Raw genomic sequence first — 19622 nt, 5'->3', positions numbered from 1 at the left:
TTGAGTTTCTTTCTGACCTGTGGGGAAAGCAAGCCAGTGGACCAGAGAGGCACCTCCACTCTGAGTTGTGCGCAGTCAGAAGATGGGGACGCCCCTATGGCTCCACCTGCAGTTGCCCCATGGCCCTGAGAAGTCACTTGGCCTGAGTGTCACTTTTCTCAGCAGTTCTGAGAATGAAATAGACCCTGTTCATATAAGTTACTGTCAGTTTGTTTTCTTTTTATTTTGGTAAGCAGATTTCAAGCCGTGCAGTTGGATAAGATAACCTGTCTTTTCCATCTTTAAAATTCCCTGATGAGTATTCTAGTGATGCATGAACTAAGTAGGATTTTTCTACATTGAATTACAAATTTTACAATGCAAGTGGGTGTTTTTTTAAAGTACTGTGGAAAATGAACCTTCTCCAAGAAGCCTGGGAAACCCTAATTTCCCTTCTCCTGGATTCTTTTCCTTTGCCTCTCCCTCCAACTCCCCAACTGTCACATGTCTGAAAAACAGGGCATCGTCAGTAAGGGGAAAAAGCTGTGGAGCAGTCTCCTTGGGGAGTGAGGAAGGTGGCCCAGCCTCCCACTCAAGCACAGTGGCAGGGATGGGGGGGGGGGGGGTTCTGTCTGTGAGACATGTGACTCACCTACGTGGGACTCTGGTGCAGAGATGGAGGAGTTTGAGAATAGAGGATAAGGAACAGTGGGTCGGGCTTGGGGGCGGGGGGGGCACAGCCAAGGCCTGAATAGGCCTTGGGTCAGACTCCTGCAGCTCCTGGCTAGCTGGTATCAGGAACACTTGGGGAAAGCAAGATTTGCCTAGCTTTCTGAAGTTGGTGGCTCTATTTTCTTAGTTTACCCTCATCTCTTGCCAGCTTCTCTGTTTCTTCACTTCCAGGAAGTTCCTCTCTCCTTTTCCTTTCCAGCCAAAGTAGTTGCTGAATGTACTGACACTTGATTATATTCTCTGGGCCTGTCCCTTTTGCCAACAACATACTTCCATCTAGAAAGCACTACTATGGCCTGGCTACCCCTTTTGAGCCCCTGACCTTACCCAGTGTCACCACACTTGGTGCTAAAATGTCCTCGAAAACTTTTTCACTCAGTCCTTAAAGCTTTTGTCTCCCCGGACATCTGATCTCATCATTCTATTGACAGGGCCCTCTACAGAATCACCAGTGATGTAATTCAACCCAATGGCCTTTTCCAAGTCTTTATCCTCTTTAATTTCCCTGAAGCATTGGACATTCTGAACCACCATCTTGAAATACTTTTTCTCTTGGCTTTCCTCCTATCCCCTCTGTTTCCTTCGCTGGTTCCTACAGTTCCTCTTTACTTCTCTCCCTCTTCCCCCTCCTCTCTCTCTCTCTCTCTCTCTCTCTCTCTCTCTCTCTCTCTCATGCTGATTTCATCCTCTGGCATTGCTTTAGTTCCCACTTGATATACATTCCCTAATCTAGAAGGACACATCTCAAGCTGTAGAATCCTTGCTCCCAGCACCTAAGGATCCATAATCTCCAGGCCTAACATAACTTTACAGCCACATTTTTTTTTTAGTCTATTTCCAGGAGGTAGTTTGTTATACTCCAAAGGGCAAGGACTGAGAGGAGAGAGATGATTACAAATCTGTGTTCCATTGATTACTGGCCATGAGATCTTAAGCAAATTCTCTGAACCTTTGTTTTCTCACTTGTAAAACAAGGATACAAATAGGGGTGCCTGGGTGGCTCAGTTGGTTAAGCGTCTGGTTAAAGATCTGACTCTTGATTTTGGCTCAGGTCATGGTCTCACAATTCATGAGTTCGAGCCCCATGTCTGGCTCTGTGCTGACAGTGCAGAGTCTACTTGGAATTCTGTCTCTCCCTCTCTCTCTGCCCTTCTCCCCCTACACCTCTCTCTAAAAATAAATAAATAAACTTTAAAACAAAGCAAAACAAAATTTAAAAAACACAAAGACACAAAGAGTACTTAGAGATTTTTCTTTTTCTTATTTGGAGGTTCTAGCCAGGGAGCACAGCTTCTTATATACCCTTGACCAAAGAACAGTCCTTCTCTATCGGGGAAGGTCATCTTCTTTGGCCAAGCAGGCAGCTTCAGGAGGGATGTTCATGGAGTGGTGAGGGAGGAAGGGGACACCCGCTAGGCAGTCCGATCAGTCAAATCAACCCTGGCGATCAATGGGGTGACAGATGTTGTAGGCAGATCACTCTCACATCCGATATTTTTGACAATTTGAGATAGTGTGTCTGGCACTTCACTGGAACCTGATTTCTAGAAGTTACTATTGTTTTGGTACAGTGATGATACAAACAGCCACAAATATTTCAGTCAACTACCAAATGCTGTGCACAGGATAATGTGGGTTGGGAGGAAGCTATAGGACCCAGCAGCCCACAGCATTAGCTTGGTGAGGAGACAGGCAGGGGAAGCACAGCAAAGATACTAGAGGTAGCTCTTTGGACAGTTCTGGTATTCCATTCCGATTGAGTTAGCATAAATCCCCTGCCCCACACACCCTGTTGACACCCTGGATAAAATCCGTCAGGGTGGAGAGGGTTTGATGGTTAGGGCTGGGAGGCTTCCAGTACAGAGCTTCAGCTTCAAGCTACATCTGTAGAAACTTTACTTGTGGGGAGGATGAGTATTAGAAGTGGATATATTATAAGTGGTATTGCCGATAAGCTAAAGTACATCACAGACATTATCTCAATGGAATCTCCATTATGACCTTATGAAGTAGGTGCTAATTTAAGCCTGATTTGGGAGTAAGAAAAGTGAGTCTTCATGCCACTATTAAGTGGCAGAGCCAAAATTTGAACCCAGGTCTGCCCAGGTCCAGAGCCCACGTTCTTCCCCATTTCACTTGACTGCCGTAACTTTCGGGTGGACCAAAACACACGAGCTCAAGTTATGAGCACTTGGTGGCTCAAGCTGACATTGAAATTACTGGCCTCTGTTCTGCCTGTTTCCAGGCAGGATAGAAGCTCTCCCACTGACATGGTCAAGTAGCCACCACAGAATCAACCCTGGTCACCACCAGACATTCAAAGTAACCATCAGAAAGTTACGTTGTACAGAAAAGAACTGCTTCTGAAGTTAAATCACTTCCAGAGAAGTGCAGCTGAACTCTGGGCCAATGTGGCAAACTGTTGGTTGAAACTCCCTCCAGAATTTGGTGGCACTTAGCTGGAAGGCACTTAGCTTGACTGTAGTCTTTGAGAATGTCCATAACCTCCCAAAATGAATGCCTGTGGCCTTTAAGTTTTTAAAACATAATCACTTCCATTTAGGAGTAGAGTCCATTCCTTTACAATTCGAACACTGCTTACCTCAGAACCAGGGAAATGCACAAGAATGGAAAATAGGCTTTGGAGTCAAGCAAGTTCTGTCAACAGTTAAGTCCAGATACTAAGAAATCTCTATTTTATATGTTCTCCAGGGCTCTTGTGCCCAGCTCAGGCAAAGGCTGCTGTGGAAAGGGTTTCTTCACTTGTCCCAGTCAACTAATGAGGACAACAGAGAATCAATAAGAGTAAGATCTAGATCAGAGACCGAGAGCAACTATACCTTGACATTCCAGTCTTCTACCAGTGCGCTTCATGCTTTTAAAATGGTGAAGTCCTTTAAGGATCAAAATGAAAATTGCCAGTTATTGCTGGAAGAATGCTCCAGGTTTGGAGCAGACGTAGTTGAATTTGCATCTTGGCATCACCACTTAATAGGTGTGCTTCTTAAGCAACCTCTTAATTTCTTGATCCATAAAATGGGAACATCACAGTATGAATCTCATGAGATAGTGATGAAGATGAAACAAGCTGATGCACGAAACACCTAGAGAAGTCACCGGGAAGACAGACTCTGCTGTCCAACATACAACCTACCAGCTGTGCAATCACTCTCTTTCTCATATTTTCCACCTGCAAAATGGGGGTAATAGGCAGAGTGACCAATTTCATGGGGTTGCTGTAAGGGTCAAAGGGGTTAATATGTACAAAGTACTTAACAGCCTAACATATAAGCACTCCAAAATCAGCTCTTAGGCCTTGTTATGGTCTCAGTGTCTGTCACAGGACACGTATTCAATCTATGGTAGCTATTGTTAAACTCAAGATTACAGACATCTACGACAAGAGCTGTGTCTTTACTCTTCATGCTTCTTGCATGGGTCCTCATATACTATTCTATATGTATACTCTTTGGCATATAGCATATACAGTATCAGTTGACTGACTGATAGAACCAGCTATGAAAAAAAGATCCCCCACCACAGGCTGCACATGAAAATAGAATAAACTGGTGACATAGCCCAAGCGATAGAGTGATTTAATTTCAAAGCCTTGAATCTCATTAAGATAGTAGCAGAATACAAATACAGGAAACACCAGTCAGTGGTCCTTATCTTTTCTTTAGCTGGCATTTCCAAGCATCTGCTGAAACAAAGTATTAGTTTTTCTGGCTCCTATAAGTCAAAATTGCTCAACCAGGTTCTTCAGACACATTGTGGTCATTCATCATGCAAGGAGTAGAGATCCAGACTGCTAGTGATTGTCTGACCCAGAAAGCCATATTCCGCTGGTTCTTGAAGTGAAGCCTTCAGTTCAGGAGCATCCTCATCACCTGAACGTGTCAGAAATGCAGGACCTCAGACCTACAGAATCAGAAACTCTGGAAGTGGGGCCCAGCAATCTGTGTTTTAACAAGCCTTCCAGGGGCTTCCAATGCCTGCTCTGAATTAGACTATGCTGATATAGTCTATATCAGAGATGATATTAGAGAGCAAGCCAGTCCCCCAAGGAATATAGATCTCACGGAGAACTTTGCTTTAAAAAAAAAAAAGGACCTGCTAATGTCCTCTTACCCCAAATCCCCCTCTAATTTTAATGAGGCTGAGGAAAAATGCCACTGTATTCAAGCCATTATAGCTCATCTCCTCAAGATACTTGGGTCTGGCTAGAATCAGCAAATGTATAGCAAATGAGATTTGTAAAAGGGCGTGGGAAAGGAACCACTACAAGGAAGGCAGGGACTACAGGGGATGGTTTGAGTCAATTGTATGAATACAACTTCAGTTCTTTTTTAGTATCTGCCGTTGGAGCCACCTTCCTGTCCTGGAGAACCACTCTGGGTTCTGTTTCCCTCCCCCTCATGTCACTCAGCTTTTTATCTGTGTCCAGCTTCAAGTTGGGCTCAAAAGTAAAGCATTCATACCCTGTTCAGGTTAGAAGCCCAAAGTCACAAATCCGTGGATCCCTGCTGCACGCAAATGTTGGCCATCACGAAATCCTCCCCCTCTCCCTACAGCCATCACTTATGTAGAGTGGGCAGGAAATGGCAGGTTAGTCATAAGCTTTGTCACCCAGAGGAATCATTTGAAATGTATTATCACCTAAGGTGTAACTTCTCAAAGGTGGAAAGAGATAAAGTCATTGAGTCTGTCCTCCTTATCCATCTACCACCTATATAATTACAATGTAAAAAAAAAAAAAAAACAAAAAAAACCCTACTCCTGGTTCATTGTTTTCATATCCAAAGGTAATAGATCTAAAAGCATCACATGTCCCCACTTAGGATTTGTCACTCGGGTGAAGGAAGCCACCAACATCAGCCTGGCCTCCATCGGCTGGTTAGACAGGACCACAAGAGTCACATCTGACTCACATCTAAATGACTGTCATCTAAAATGTTCTCCCTTCTTTTTCCTCCTGCGAAGAGCTCATTCAAACCCTAATAGAGTTGCTCTTCAAAAATTTCTAAGGAAAGAAGCAGATTCGGATTTTAGAATAACAAATCAACTTCTACATCAACTTTGATTTTTCCTCTTCCTCTCCCCCCACCCCATATTATAGAATTTTTAAAACCTCAGTGAGGCAGATGTGTGTTTACTTTGAGAAGCAAAAATGTTAACATTTAAACTGAAAGCCTGTTTCAGTTTTAAGGTACTTAATTGCCTTACAGCATATAATAAACTGAGCCCATCTTGTCATTCAACTAATGGAAGGAGTGATAAAGAGATAGGAGCCCAGGACCCTATTCATTTCAGTTTTCCTTTGTACTTAGTTTACTTTGGCACTGTGCCTTATGTGTATTTTACACTTCTTTACATTTTGTACATCCCTGTATGACAAATACTTGTCAAACAAAAACTAAACAGATTTATAACCCCTTAACTTGAAATGAGCCAAAATTGAGCTGCCAAAACTTTATGACTTCATTTTCTTTCATAGTTTTCCACGACATTGGGTTCAAACAGACATACCCCACTTGAGGTCAAGCAGAGGTCATTTCACTTTCATTACTAAAATATAATTTACAATATGCCAGACCTAAACAAGTTTAGCCTAAAGGGTTTGTATAATGTAAACCATCTGTTCCTCAACAATACAGCTAATTTCCTGCCGTCACTGCAGGGTCTACTGACTGCTTCTTTAAGAGTTTTTATGATTTTTTAACTAGTTCAGGATTTATGTAAAATTTGAAAATGAGTCTATAGTTAAGACACATTTGTACCAAGTAACCTGAGCATTTTAAAAATGCAAATCACTGTGTAAATTGTTCCCCTGAAACTAAGCTCTGAGCAGTTTTTCTGGTAACTTCTAGGCCGGCTGCCGCACAGGTGTTCCCAAGAAAGGTTTTGTGAAATCTGCCATTTTAGTTGCTTTCTGTGCTTCTTTCCAAAGGGAATCCCCAAATTTGGTTATGACAAGCCCTGGTGAACTGTTCCTTCCTTCTATAGGCTAGAGAGGAGCTGGGACTCTGTGCCATATGGCCCACCGGGTATGGGTGGGATCTGAGAAGACACACTTGGGGTCAAAATGTGCTCTCGTGTGTCTGAACAGGGGAAAAGAACAATTAGAAGTCCATAGAGCGACCGCACACTGAAGGCTGACCTCACAGCCCTGTGAGGTGTCAGGCCCCAGGCTAAGCCTCCAGAGGCCTTCTGTGTCAAACTGGGATTGCCCGCCAACAGGCTTCTCTGATTTCAGACAGAAATGGTGTGGCCCAAAACAGAAGGGCTTGCAATGCAAATGTGGTTCTTTTGGCTCTTCTGAAAATTCTTGATGCTTTTTAAGCCTCTTTCTCCATGTGCAAAATGGTAAGAGTAAGAGTTCTTTTTCCAAAGGCAAATAGCAGAGAACTAATTTGCTTACCTCAGTGCAGGGGAACGCAGCCCGTCTTAGCTGTGAAGCCCCAGGGGCTATGTGTCAGGCCGATGCCAAGGTCCTGTCCACCCGTCTTCTCCTCCAGACCCCAGAATCCTGGCCAGCTTGTTTCCTTGTCCCATCTGCCACCATCTACTCTTCCACGTGGGTTCTTGCTCCCTCCACCCATATGCATCTCCCAGAATCCTAGAGGAGCAGGCCACATGTCACTCAAATTGTACCCACCTTCGGGCTCCAAAACAAATTCTCTGTTTTGAGATTGAAGATTTTTAAGATTTTAAGGTGTTTTTTTGTTTTTACTAATAACTACACGCAAACAGGAAAAGATTAATAGGAGGAAATGTAATGCATTTTTTATTTATTTTAGTGTTTATTAATTTTGAGAGAAAGAGAGAGAGCATGTGAGCAGGGGAGAGGGGCAGAGAGAGAGGGAGAAAGAATCCCAAGCAGGCTCCACACTCAGTCTGGAGCACAATGCAAGGCTTGATCTCACAACCTGAGATCATGACCTGAGCTGAAATCAAGAGTTGGATGCTCACCTGATTGAGCCATCCGGGTGCCCCAAATGCATTATGAAAAGAACAACAGGGACGCCTGGGTGGCTCAGTCGGTTAAGCGTCTGACTTTGGCTTAGGTCATGATCTCACAGTTCGTGGTTTGAGTGCTGCACTGGGCTCTGTGCTGACAGCTCAGAGCCTGGAGCCTGCTTCGGATTCTATGTCTCCCTCTCTCTCTCTGCCCCTCCTGCACTGGTGCTATGTCTCTCTGTCTCTCAAGAGTGAATAAATGTAAATAAATAAATATATAAATAAATAAATAAATAAATAAATAAATACCACAACATAAAGGGAAATATAGAACACTGGCTAGAAATACTTAAGGCTATAAATGGATATAAGTCATTTGCATTTACCTCACTTACTGGATTTCTTCCACAATAAGTATAATAAGATTGATTTAAGATTACTTACTAGGTGGAAATTACTTTCATACCTTGTTGCATTTAATCCCTACTGTAACTATGGAAATTGCATATCATTTCATGGATATGGAAATAGAGGTTCAGAAAAGTTCAGAAACTCGCTCAACGTCAACCACCTAAGATATAGGACCTACCCCCACAGGATTATTGTCGTAAATGAGTTAATATTTGTTAAGTGCTTAGGACAGTATCTAGCATTTAGTAAATGTTACACAAGTATTAACTAATATTAATAGAAAGCAACATGTCCAAGATGCAAATTCAGATTGGTATGATTCCAAAGGCCACACAGTTTGAATATACTGTACTTCCTATGGGTTAGTTCCAGCAGAGGCAGGAAAAGAGAGTAGTCCTAATACCTAATACTCCTTGAGTTTAGTTATGAATTCCCATTTTCCCTCAAAAATTTTTATTGCTCAGTCCCATACCCTTCTCTCTTACCAAAGCCTGGAGATCCTGTTTAGGTCCAAAAGTAATGCCTACTATGCCATTCAGGGGACCTTCGCATAAATTGGACTCAATTAGAGCATTAGGAAAAATTGTGATAGAAATCCCAACATCATGCAGGAGAAATTTACCTTGGGTTGGTCTTCCCACAAAAGCAAAATCATCTCAGGGGAGTCTGGGTGGCTCAGTCCATTGAGCATCTGACTCTTGATTTTGGCTGAGTCCCAGAGTTGTGGGATAGAGCCCCGCATCAGGCTCCACACCGAGCATGGAGCCTGCTTAAGATTCTCCCTCTCTCTCACTCTCTCTCTCTCTCTCTCTCTGTCTACCCTTCTCCTCCACTTGCACTCTCTCTCTCTAAAATAAATGTATGTAAGCCAATTTGACAATAAATTATATTAAAAATAATAAAAGAAAATAAAATAAATGAAATGAAAATTTTTTTAAAAAAGCAAATCAGAGTTTCTCAATAAATATGCAAATAAACATGAATATATTCATTCTTTTTCACCTCTTTCACAAAAGCAGCATGCAGCATTAACTATTCTTTTGCTTTTTATTTATTTTTGATTTTTTTAATGTTTATTTTTGAGGGGGGGGGTGGTGAGGAGCAGAGAGAGAGGGAGACACAGAATCCAAAGCAGGCTCCAGGCTCTGAGCTGTCAGCACAGAGCCTGACATGGGGCTCAATCCTATGAACCATGAGATCATGACCTGAGCTGAAGTCTGACACTTAACCGACTGAGCCACCCAGGTGCCCCGCTTTTTATTTTTGACTTAGCAATAAGATTTGGAGATCTTTCCATATCAGCACATAGAAAATGTGCTCATTCTTAAATTATGTAATATTCTATTATTGGCTTTGCCATAATTAATATAACCAGTCTCCTCTAGGTAGACATTGAGGCTGTTTCTAATCCTTTGTTCCTGCAATACTATAATGAATAGGACTGGATCAATAAGTTTTAATTTACTGCATGTTTAAAGCAATGTGGTACCATTACTTTAAGCAGAAGTAACTTTCCTGTAAGACATTTCCAAATACAAACCCCTTGAGATCTGCTTTAATGAATAAATGAGACATATTTATAATAGGAAATATTATTTGCATGGGCAAATTAATGTTTCAAAATTCTCAATTTTATTTCATCCTCTTAAGTGAGTATTTTCCTATATGTTTATTTATACTTATATAATTAGGTTAATGGGCATTTTGCCCTGGAAAATCAGCCTTGAACAGAGCTAATCATCATGAATTTTAAACTAAAACAATTTGGATTAGAGAAATATTTTTACTTCGTTTTCTAAACTGTTGTTTTAAACTCTGCACAGAGAGCTCTGAATTCCATATGTATTTGCCACATTGCCACCTTTAATTGGAATACTCAGAGAAATCATCTTTTTCTAAAATATTTGAAGTGCAGAGATTATTTTTAAAATCAGTTTATGTATTGGGGCGCCTGGGTGGCTCAGTTGGTTAAGAGTCCAACTTCGGCTCAGGTCATGATCTCGCGGTTTGTGAGTTTGAGCCCCGTGTCAGGCTCTGTGCTGACAGCTCAGAGAGCCTGTTTCAGATTCTGTGTCTCCCTCTCTCTCTCTGACCCTCCCCCATTCTTGCTGTGTCTCTCTCTGCCTCAAAAATAAATAAACATTAAAAAAAATTTTTTTTTAATCAGTTTATGTACAAATGCATTCCTTTTATGATCTTTTTCTTAATAAATTCATCTCAAAGTCAGGCTAGATTTGAGGTGAATTTCAAATATTACAGCCATGATCAAATGTCACAATTTAGTATTTTCATTGTGAGCTAGATCCTTTTTCCTGTCTGTCTTAAGGTCAGTTAGTAAACAACCCACTTGTGAAGCTGTAAGGTTATCAATTGGTATGAAGGGCAAATGCCTCCCTTCAAGGAAATGAAATGTGATTGAGAGGACAAAATATTCATAAAAAGAACAGCAACAGCAAGGTAATAACTAAAAGTTAAATAGCCCTTATCGTGTGCCAGGCATCATGTTGAGTACTTTAAAAATGTTAATCTATTAGAAATTCATAGGAACCCTATAAGATAAGTGCAATTATTATCAATTATTATCATCCCATTTTACAGATGAAGGAATTGAGGTAGAGGATGATTAAATACTGTACCTAGCGTCACACAGCTGGTAAGTGGAAAAGGCAGGATTCAAACTCTAATTGTCTGACTGTGGAGACCATGCATGTAACCAGCCCCCACACTGCCTCTTGCATGTGGTGGCCTTCAGACACTAAAGCAAAAGGAAGTCAGAGGAGGCAAAGATCATAGTGGTCACGAAGAGTTTCAGAAGGAAAACTCTGATGAGCAGAGAGGAGTGGATTCCAAAGCTCCCTACCTCTACTGGGAGCGCTCAGGAGGACAGCCTTTCATTGTGGTTTCTATGGCTTTTCCCACAATAAATATCCTAAGACTAAGAAAGCATTGCAGGAACAGAGGTATTAGGCAAGAATGGCCATGGTGTTTAAGGGTGGTCACTGAGCAGACCTATTTAAATAATGTGATGCTATCATATAGAGAAGTAGCAAGGGTAGGTGGGTTAGGACCAGATCACACACACTGTATGTCCCAGGCTAAGAATTAAGGCTGTATTCTCTCCAGCGGTGCCTCTCACACTGTAATGTTCAATGAAATCACCTGGGATCTTCTTGTTAAATGCACATTCTGATCCAGCAGGTCTGAGGTGGGCCCAAGAGCCCTCACTTGTAATAAGCTTGAGAGATGCTGATGTTACTGGTCCCATAACCACACTTTGAGTAGCAAGACGGTAGGCTCCAGCAGGAAATTGCCATTGGAGAAGGGGATGTAGTTGGGGGGGGGGGGGGCGGAGTGGAATGATAGACAGTTACCTGTGGCACCTCCTCTAAGTTGTGGCCAGCAATTTTAAAGACTTATAGACCTACGGTGTTTTATTTGGTCTGATTTCTAGAACTTTTCTCTATATGCCCCACCCCTCCTCTCAGATGCCACGATGTCTTGCCTTAAGTGTTTTCAACTACACTTTTCCTTTCTTTCTATACAGAGCAAGGCTAAAGAGCTGCCACTCTCTGCTGTACGTTTTATGGAAGAATTGGGGGAATGTGCCTTTGGAAAGATCTATAAGGGCCATCTCTATCTCCCAGGCATGGACCATGCTCAATTGGTTGCTATAAAGACCTTGAAAGACTATAACAACCCCCAGCAATGGACAGAATTTCAACAGGAAGCCTCCCTGATGGCCGAACTACACCACCCCAATATCGTCTGCCTTCTGGGTGCTGTCACTCAGGAACAGCCTGTGTGTATGCTTTTTGAGTATATGAATCAGGGGGATCTCCATGAGTTCCTTATCATGCGCTCCCCACATTCTGATGTTGGCTGTAGCAGTGACGAAGACGGGACCGTAAAATCCAGCCTGGATCATGGAGATTTTCTGCACATAGCAATTCAGATTGCAGCCGGCATGGAGTACCTGTCTAGTCACTTCTTTGTCCATAAGGACCTTGCAGCTCGCAATATTTTAATCGGAGAGCAACTTCATGTAAAGATTTCAGACCTTGGGCTTTCCAGAGAAATCTACTCTGCCGATTACTACAGGGTGCAGAGTAAGTCTTTGCTGCCCATTCGCTGGATGCCCCCTGAAGCCATCATGTATGGCAAATTCTCTTCTGATTCAGATATCTGGTCCTTCGGGGTTGTCTTGTGGGAGATCTTCAGTTTTGGACTGCAACCGTATTATGGATTTAGTAACCAGGAAGTGATCGAAATGGTAAGGAAACGACAGCTGTTGCCATGCTCCGAAGACTGCCCGCCCAGAATGTACAGCCTCATGACAGAGTGCTGGAATGAGATTCCTTCCAGGAGACCAAGATTTAAAGATATCCATGTCCGGCTTCGGTCCTGGGAGGGACTCTCAAGTCACACCAGCTCCACTACTCCTTCGGGGGGAAATGCTACCACGCAGACAACCTCCCTTAGCGCCAGCCCAGTGAGTAATCTCAGTAACCCCAGATATCCCAATTATATGTTCCCGAGCCAGGGTATTACACCACAGGGCCAGATTGCTGGTTTCATTGGCCCACCAATACCTCAGAACCAGCGATTTATCCCCATCAATGGATACCCAATACCTCCTGGCTATGCGGCATTTCCAGCTGCCCACTACCAACCGACAGGCCCTCCCAGAGTGATTCAGCATTGCCCGCCTCCCAAGAGTCGGTCCCCGAGCAGTGCCAGTGGGTCGACTAGCACTGGTCATGTGACCAGCTTGCCCTCTTCAGGATCTAATCAGGAAGCAAACATTCCCTTACTACCACACATGTCGATTCCAAATCATCCCAGTGGAATGGGTATCACCGTTTTTGGCAACAAGTCTCAAAAACCCTACAAAATAGACTCAAAGCAACCGTCTTTGCTAGGAGACTCCAATATTCACGGACACACCGAATCTATGATTTCTGCAGAACTGTAAAATGCATGACTTTTGTAAATGTGGTATACAGGAAAAACTAGAAAGCCGTAGAAAAGATTTAAATTCAAATGTTTTTATTAAAGTAAGGTTCTCACTTAGCAGACATTGCAACAAGTATCTTCTGTGAAGTTTAACTGTGTCTTACCAAGCAGGGCAGACAACCAGCCAGAAAAAGAAAACATTGTGGGATTAACACTCCATCATGTACACGACATGGCATTGGGATTGGTACATCTGGTTTCACGTACTAAAAACTGCAAACCAGTGAAGAAGAAAAGAATCTCGTGATTAAATATCAAACCAAAAAGGAAAGTCAAATGGTGCTTTGTGTATTTGCCTCCGTTCGCCATGACTGGTCTCTCCCCAAAATGTATATACCGTAGCATTTGTCTACCTGCTGTCTTATCTTCAGGACAAATGTTCAGGAATTGTGTTGATTCAATTTAGACTCTATGCATTCTTGTATGAAAATGATGTTCAGAATCAATGAGGAAACTGTAGGCAAAATTTGAAATCCCAGTTGGAAACGAGCCATAAGACAAGTGTAAGATCCCCTGAGGCCATCTACACAGTGGGGCTTCTTTGGGAAGGTACAGAATGTGCCTCTTTGTGAATCTCCTCTGCTGATCACGAAGGCCTTTTCCACATTATCGTTTTCCACAGTGTGTTTACACGAGCCCTTGAAATAATATAGGGCATCAGACCATAAGAAGGCTAGACGTGGATGCTGGAATTGATTGTTGGTTGATAGTTCACTCCACTGCATTAGAAATGAGGAACCAAAGGAAGCACAGTCAGGAAAATGGTCCCTCGGCCTAGATCAGCACCCCTGGGAGAGGAACAAGGTTTCCCATGGGGCAGCCTCACAGGAGCTTCCCTGGAACAATAGGATTGAAGAATAGAGGTATGGCTGCAGACCAGCACATTAGTGCTTACAACCTCCTGAATACGAATCTTCCTAGGTGTAGGGGGCCCACCATCAATGGACTCTGGGGAAGTAGGAAACTCTATGACACCAATACCTAGTTAAAGTTTCTCTCACCTTTTTTTTTCTGATCTGGAAATGTTCATAGATTTTATTCCAGCACCAGGAGTTACGACCATTTATTAATAGCATTAGTTGGAATCCAAAGACTATGAATTCTATTTTGTAAAACATTACAGTATTTTTTTTAAACACAGGTACTGAATTCTCATTTCAAAGATAACCATGAATTGAAATTTTGAAGCTGGTGAATAGAAGAAACATAATCATTTTTGCCTTAGGAGGGAGGCATCAAATGTGCATTTCATGCCACTTACCTACTAGCCATCTTTTGCCAAGTTTAGAATTCTTATGGGTTTCAAGTTCTATATAGAAAGGAATGTTATGTTAGATTTTTCTCTTGTTAAAAAATAACTCCTTTATTCTAAGAACAATGTCTCAAGGTCTCATTTTTTTAATCATTACTATTTTACAACTAAAGAGACTTACAAAGAGACTTTACAGGATATAAAATAATTCCTGGAAATGATATCTGATGAGGAGAATGTAAAGCACATTGATGTTTCAATTTTGTAAAAAGAAAAAAAATGCAATTAGGATGAGAAATCAAGGAAATCTGTGTACCAAATGTGTTGCAATTTTCCCAAACACTGAATCTTCAAACAATGAACATGGACTTATCAGTACTGTGAACTCAAAGAATTGGCTATATCCAGTTTTGTTGAAAGATAAATTAAGAAATATTTTTGTGGCATAAGTAAGCTGGTTCAAGAGCTACATTTCTTAACTTTAGGTAGAGGAGAATATTTGGATCCTTTTGTTGCTATGCAACTGTTTAATGATGAAGATTCAAACCACAATTTTGTATATCATACGACAATCAATTGTTTTCCAAGGATATTTATTATTTTAAGTAAACATGATTTCAGTGAATCTGAGTTTTTCTAGGAGTCCCTTAAAGGGAAATTAGCATTCCGTGAGCCAGTAAAATACGTACTCTGGAAAAACATTACTATGGTAAAAAGTAAATTCAAGTTAGTTTTTTATAAAGAACTATAACATTTATTTTAAACATTTTATAATTACTGAAGTCATTAAGGTGAGCAAACCAAATTTCAAAACCACTTGTAATAATGTATTTTGTGATAGCACTGTGATACTACATAACACAGTCCCTTTTGTATTAAAATGGTATTTTTTTCACAAACTGAAAAATGTCCGCTTTGTTGACAATGTTTTGTAAGATGACTTTATTTTCAGATCTTTTTCTTTTTTTTTCCTTATTTTTTTCCTTTTTTTTTTTTTGCACAAAACTATGTTTATGGTTTGTATCACAGAAGTGAAAATATATCTCTGCATTTTTATATCCGGTCTGTTTCTTTGTTTCCTTTGTTTGTTTCTTTTTAACTCGATATAGATTTCCTTCAAATATATCATGGCGATATTCAGATATCTTGCCCTCCCATATCTTTTCTTATTTTCACTGCATGCATTTAATCACTGTATTACTTAATGTTTGATCTGTTATTATGGGCATTTCAAGTAGACAAGCATGGATGTAATGACAAAAAGACTATTTTATATTGAGGATTTGTGCATTTGTATTTCACACACCAGCGATGATATTAAACACTGATTACTTTATGCTGCTGTTTATTAAAAATGTTTACCATATAATATTATTTCCTGAATATTGCTATCCTGGAGGTATTTGGGGATTTTAATATTATTTCTCTAATTATTGACATTTCATAGAAAAAGGAATCATAATTCTTATTTACTATAATTCCTATTTCATTGAAATGATTTTTTTTTTTTTAAGTAGGCTTTTAAAATAGATTTGGGCATTCTTTTGCCACTGACCACAGGTGGAAGGGAAAAGATCCCAATGATTTCATGACCATCTACTATCCAACTATATATGGCAAGCTTTTAGTTTTTAAAATCAAAATAATATATTGAATAATTACTTTACAACCAAATGGAATGTAAAAATTGGTTTTCAAAGTTGCATCCTTTTCTGCCTTGTTTCCGTGTGAACTTAGACATCAAAAATCATGTCTTCAAACTCTGAAGAAGAAAAAGCTGTGTACATCTTATCATGTTCAACTTAGATTCCAATCATACTGATAAAATAAAAAGAAATGTGGCCATTTAATTGTCACAGCTTATCTTTATGACCTTCTTTGCCCAAAAGAAAGAGTTCCCCATCTGGCAATTAATACACACTGTCAAAGAAAATGAGTATCATTATGAAAGTTCAAAGAACTTGTCCATTCTGCTCTTTAATACAGAAGGGAATACAATAAAACCTTCAGGGCCTTATCCATCTGTTTTAGGTACAGTTCTTGTCACCACCTCAGCGATCAAACTCAATAAAGCAGTCACCTCTCATGGCAGTGAGATGGATGTCAGGTTGGGTTTCTCCCTCTCATGTGAATTCTTCAGTCTGCCCTTCACTCCTATTTCCTTCTGTCTCTCCAGGCTCTTCCCCTCCCACCATCCCCAATCCCTTCAACTCTGTGATTTGGGCCTTAACCTAATCACCGACATCTGCAAATTTGCAACACCACCTCAGATAATGCCTACTACAAACCACTAACTACTGATTAAAGGGAGCTCTATTATCTACCTATCCCAGTGGTTCAAAGATGATTACCTATCCCAGTGGTTCACAGAGTGTGGTCCTCAGACTAGCAGACCTTGGAACTTGTCAGAAATGCAAATGCTCAGGCCCCTCTTTGAAGCCCTGAATCCAAAATTCTGGGGATGGAACCCAGCAGTTTGTGTTTTAACAAGCTCTCCTATGATCTAAACATTGAGGTGGCGAGTGGCGGGGGGGGGGGGGGGGGGGGGGGGGGGGGAGTGGTCATTACATCCCTAGAAATGTATGTGTAAGCATTTAATAACACATTTGCCACTTTGGTTCCCCTTAAAGAAAATCAAGTTTTAGTGAAAAATTAAGCAGGAAAATCCTTTTGCTTTAACCATTTGACAATTGGTTATATGCTTTGTAGCTGTTGTCTTGGATAGAGAACTAATAGCCCCAACCTTTGACAAGACTACCTTGTCTAGCTCCCTCGAGACCCCTATTCCTGGGTAGTAATCAAAAGCTTTTTCCTTCATGTGGACAAGCTCAAAAGACTCGGTCTCTTAGTGTACTTTCTCTGACTCCTTGCAGCGATGATTAACACAACTAAAAGCGCTCTCCTCTGTGTTGCAACTTCACACAGTCCGGGTCAGGAATAGGCTGCTCTTTCTTGGGAGGAAGAAAGATCTGGCTCCTAGAAAGCATCAGGCAGAAGCAGCTGCAGAGGCTCCCCTCTCCCCTGAACTTCCTGTGACAACTTGACCCACTTGGCTGGATGCAGTCACCTGTGGCGCATTCCACTGTGTTATTTTGCCAGTTGCAGTCCATCGGACCTCGCTGGCTGGCTGTGAGTGTTTCTGTGCTCCCCACAGCCTGTAGAGACTGAAAGCTCTGAAGGAGGACAATAAGGAGCCACGGGAGGTGCTAGGGGTGAAGCTCATACTCTTAATTTATATAGCATTTTTTTAGGGCAATAGTTTAAAAGCTAAGGAGAAAATGCTAGTTTAGAAGAGAAGGAACAAAGGATCACATGCCTAAGAGGAACTTGTTTGCAGCCAAAATACGACTGCACCTGAAGTTTGTTACCATAAATGCCAAGAGTACTAAGGAGTCTGTTAACTCGGAGGAAGGAGGGACTTACAAACCATCAGAGTTCTCAAGGTCATTGTAATCCCCTAGGAAATTAGGCGGGGAAGATTTAAAAAAAAATGGAGACATACAGGGAGAAAGTCTGCTGACATATTTATGACTAGCTGAATCATATGCGCCTATGAAATGCATATTCACAAACGAGTACTATAACATTTGCTGACAAGGCCTGACACGGTGCATAGTCTCACCAAAGTGACCAGGTTAGTAAATATTCTTATCTGGGAATGGTAAAGTCGGTAGAAAGGCCCCTCTTTAAAATTAGATAGGACATCCCTTACACTTTGAAAAAGGCCAGTATCCTGACATGCTGAATAAAGATAATTCAGGGAATATTCCACTTGAAGGAGAGTGGTTCTCAATATCAGTCTTTGTTGGACATGTGCTCTTGACCAAAATCCACATCCCATGCAAAACAACAGAACTTGCTGCCCATGGTCATAAATTAGTGCTAAAGCTCTCCCTGACCTTAGAGGCACGTGGATTTTGCAGCAGAAATAGGGAGAGGTCAGGCTTCATCCTACACCAAGTGGTCCTTGACCAATGCAATCCTTGGACAGAGAAACGGTCATTTCATCTGTCATCCGGGCCTATTCTAATACAATTCCCTAAAAGGTTTCTTTTGAGTCTACACCCATTAAGATCACTTACTTGAAGGAGACTGAAACACCCCAATTGCGTGACCTAGTTGTTAACTAAGAATCAACCTAGGAAGACTAAAACTAATAATCAGGCAAAATGACAGCTTGGGACTTATTTGTACTTCCCAAATTCACTCTGGAAACAGAGTGTATTCATTGTGTTGGTCAGCTTGGCTGCGGTCATACCTCCAAAATCTCAGGGACTTGCATTATGTTTACTTCTCATTTCCATCAGTCAGCAGAGGTAGGTCTGGGGCTGTGGCCCAGCTCCCAGGTCTTGGAAGGACCAGCTGTTCTTATGGCCTGGGAAAAAAAAAAGAGCAAGGGGCAGAATTGAAACATGGGCACTTGAAAACATTCTGCTTGGATGTGCTGTATGTCATGTCCTTTTCTCATATTCTCTGGGTCAACACAAATTCTGCAGATGAACGTAACTGTAGGACATGGATGTATCTCACCCTGCTGAGAGGCAGTGCAGCCATACCCTCACAGTCACAGGTAGGGATATAGAATCTCCTTGCAGGGAAGGGGGCAAGTAGTTGGGAACAAGAACACAATCTCCACTCAGCTGAAGCCCTGGGTGGATGAAAGAGCAAACCCACAGCACCAGCACCCTTCTCTCCTCTTGCATTCATGCCAGATGTCACTAATAGATGCTTTTCCAGCAGACTCAGAGTTAGCCTTAAAATTTTCAACATACTGCCCTGGATCTCTGCATTAGAGCAATAGTTGTCAAACCAGCTTATCAAAATTAGGGAGATTCTGAAAATTATAACCTCAGAACCATCCAAGAATGTACCAGAAAAGCTACCTTAAAATCTCTTATAGGGGCACCTGGGTGGCTTAGTTGGTTAAGTGTCTGACTTTGGCTCAGGTCATGATCCCATAGTTTGTGGGTTTGAGCCCCACATCAGGCTCTGTGCTGACAGTTCAGAGCCTGGAGCCTGCTTCAGATTCTGTGTCTCCCTCTCTCTCTGCCCCTCCCCCACTCATTCTCTCTCTCTCTCTCTCTCTCTCTCTTAAAAAAAATAATGAACAATGAAAAAATCTCCTATAAATTCCTCAGATACAGCATAAAACACTATCCTTAGCCCTCCTTCATGGGACCTGAATAAAGAGACTGGGAGAATACAGCGCATACTTTTTAAGTGTTCCTGCAAAGGATCTGGATAACCTTGAGTAAGTAAGGGAATGTCAATTTCC

The 19622-nt window shown here is 41.5% G+C and overlaps 1 protein-coding gene across 2 annotated transcripts in view; it reads left to right on the top strand.

Annotated features, from left to right (window-relative positions):
* The window catches only part of ROR1 (receptor tyrosine kinase like orphan receptor 1), a 402963-nt gene extending 386766 nt beyond the window's left edge, over positions 1-16197 (top strand). For both annotated transcript variants that reach the window (XM_019449026.2, XM_053894422.1), the window contains exon 9: positions 11627-16197. In XM_019449026.2, coding sequence (XP_019304571.2) covers positions 11627-13054 — 1428 coding nt within the window. In that variant the 3' untranslated portion in view covers positions 13055-16197. The remainder of the gene's footprint in view (positions 1-11626) is intronic.
* Positions 16198-19622: the final 3425 nt, after the last annotated feature.

The sequence above is a fragment of the Panthera pardus genome, unplaced genomic scaffold (genome assembly GCF_024362965.1).
Source record: "Panthera pardus isolate Hobbes unplaced genomic scaffold, ASM2436296v1 HiC_scaffold_11, whole genome shotgun sequence".
Lineage (NCBI taxonomy): Eukaryota > Metazoa > Chordata > Mammalia > Carnivora > Felidae > Panthera > Panthera pardus.
This window is presented reverse-complemented; position numbering and strand designations above follow the sequence as displayed.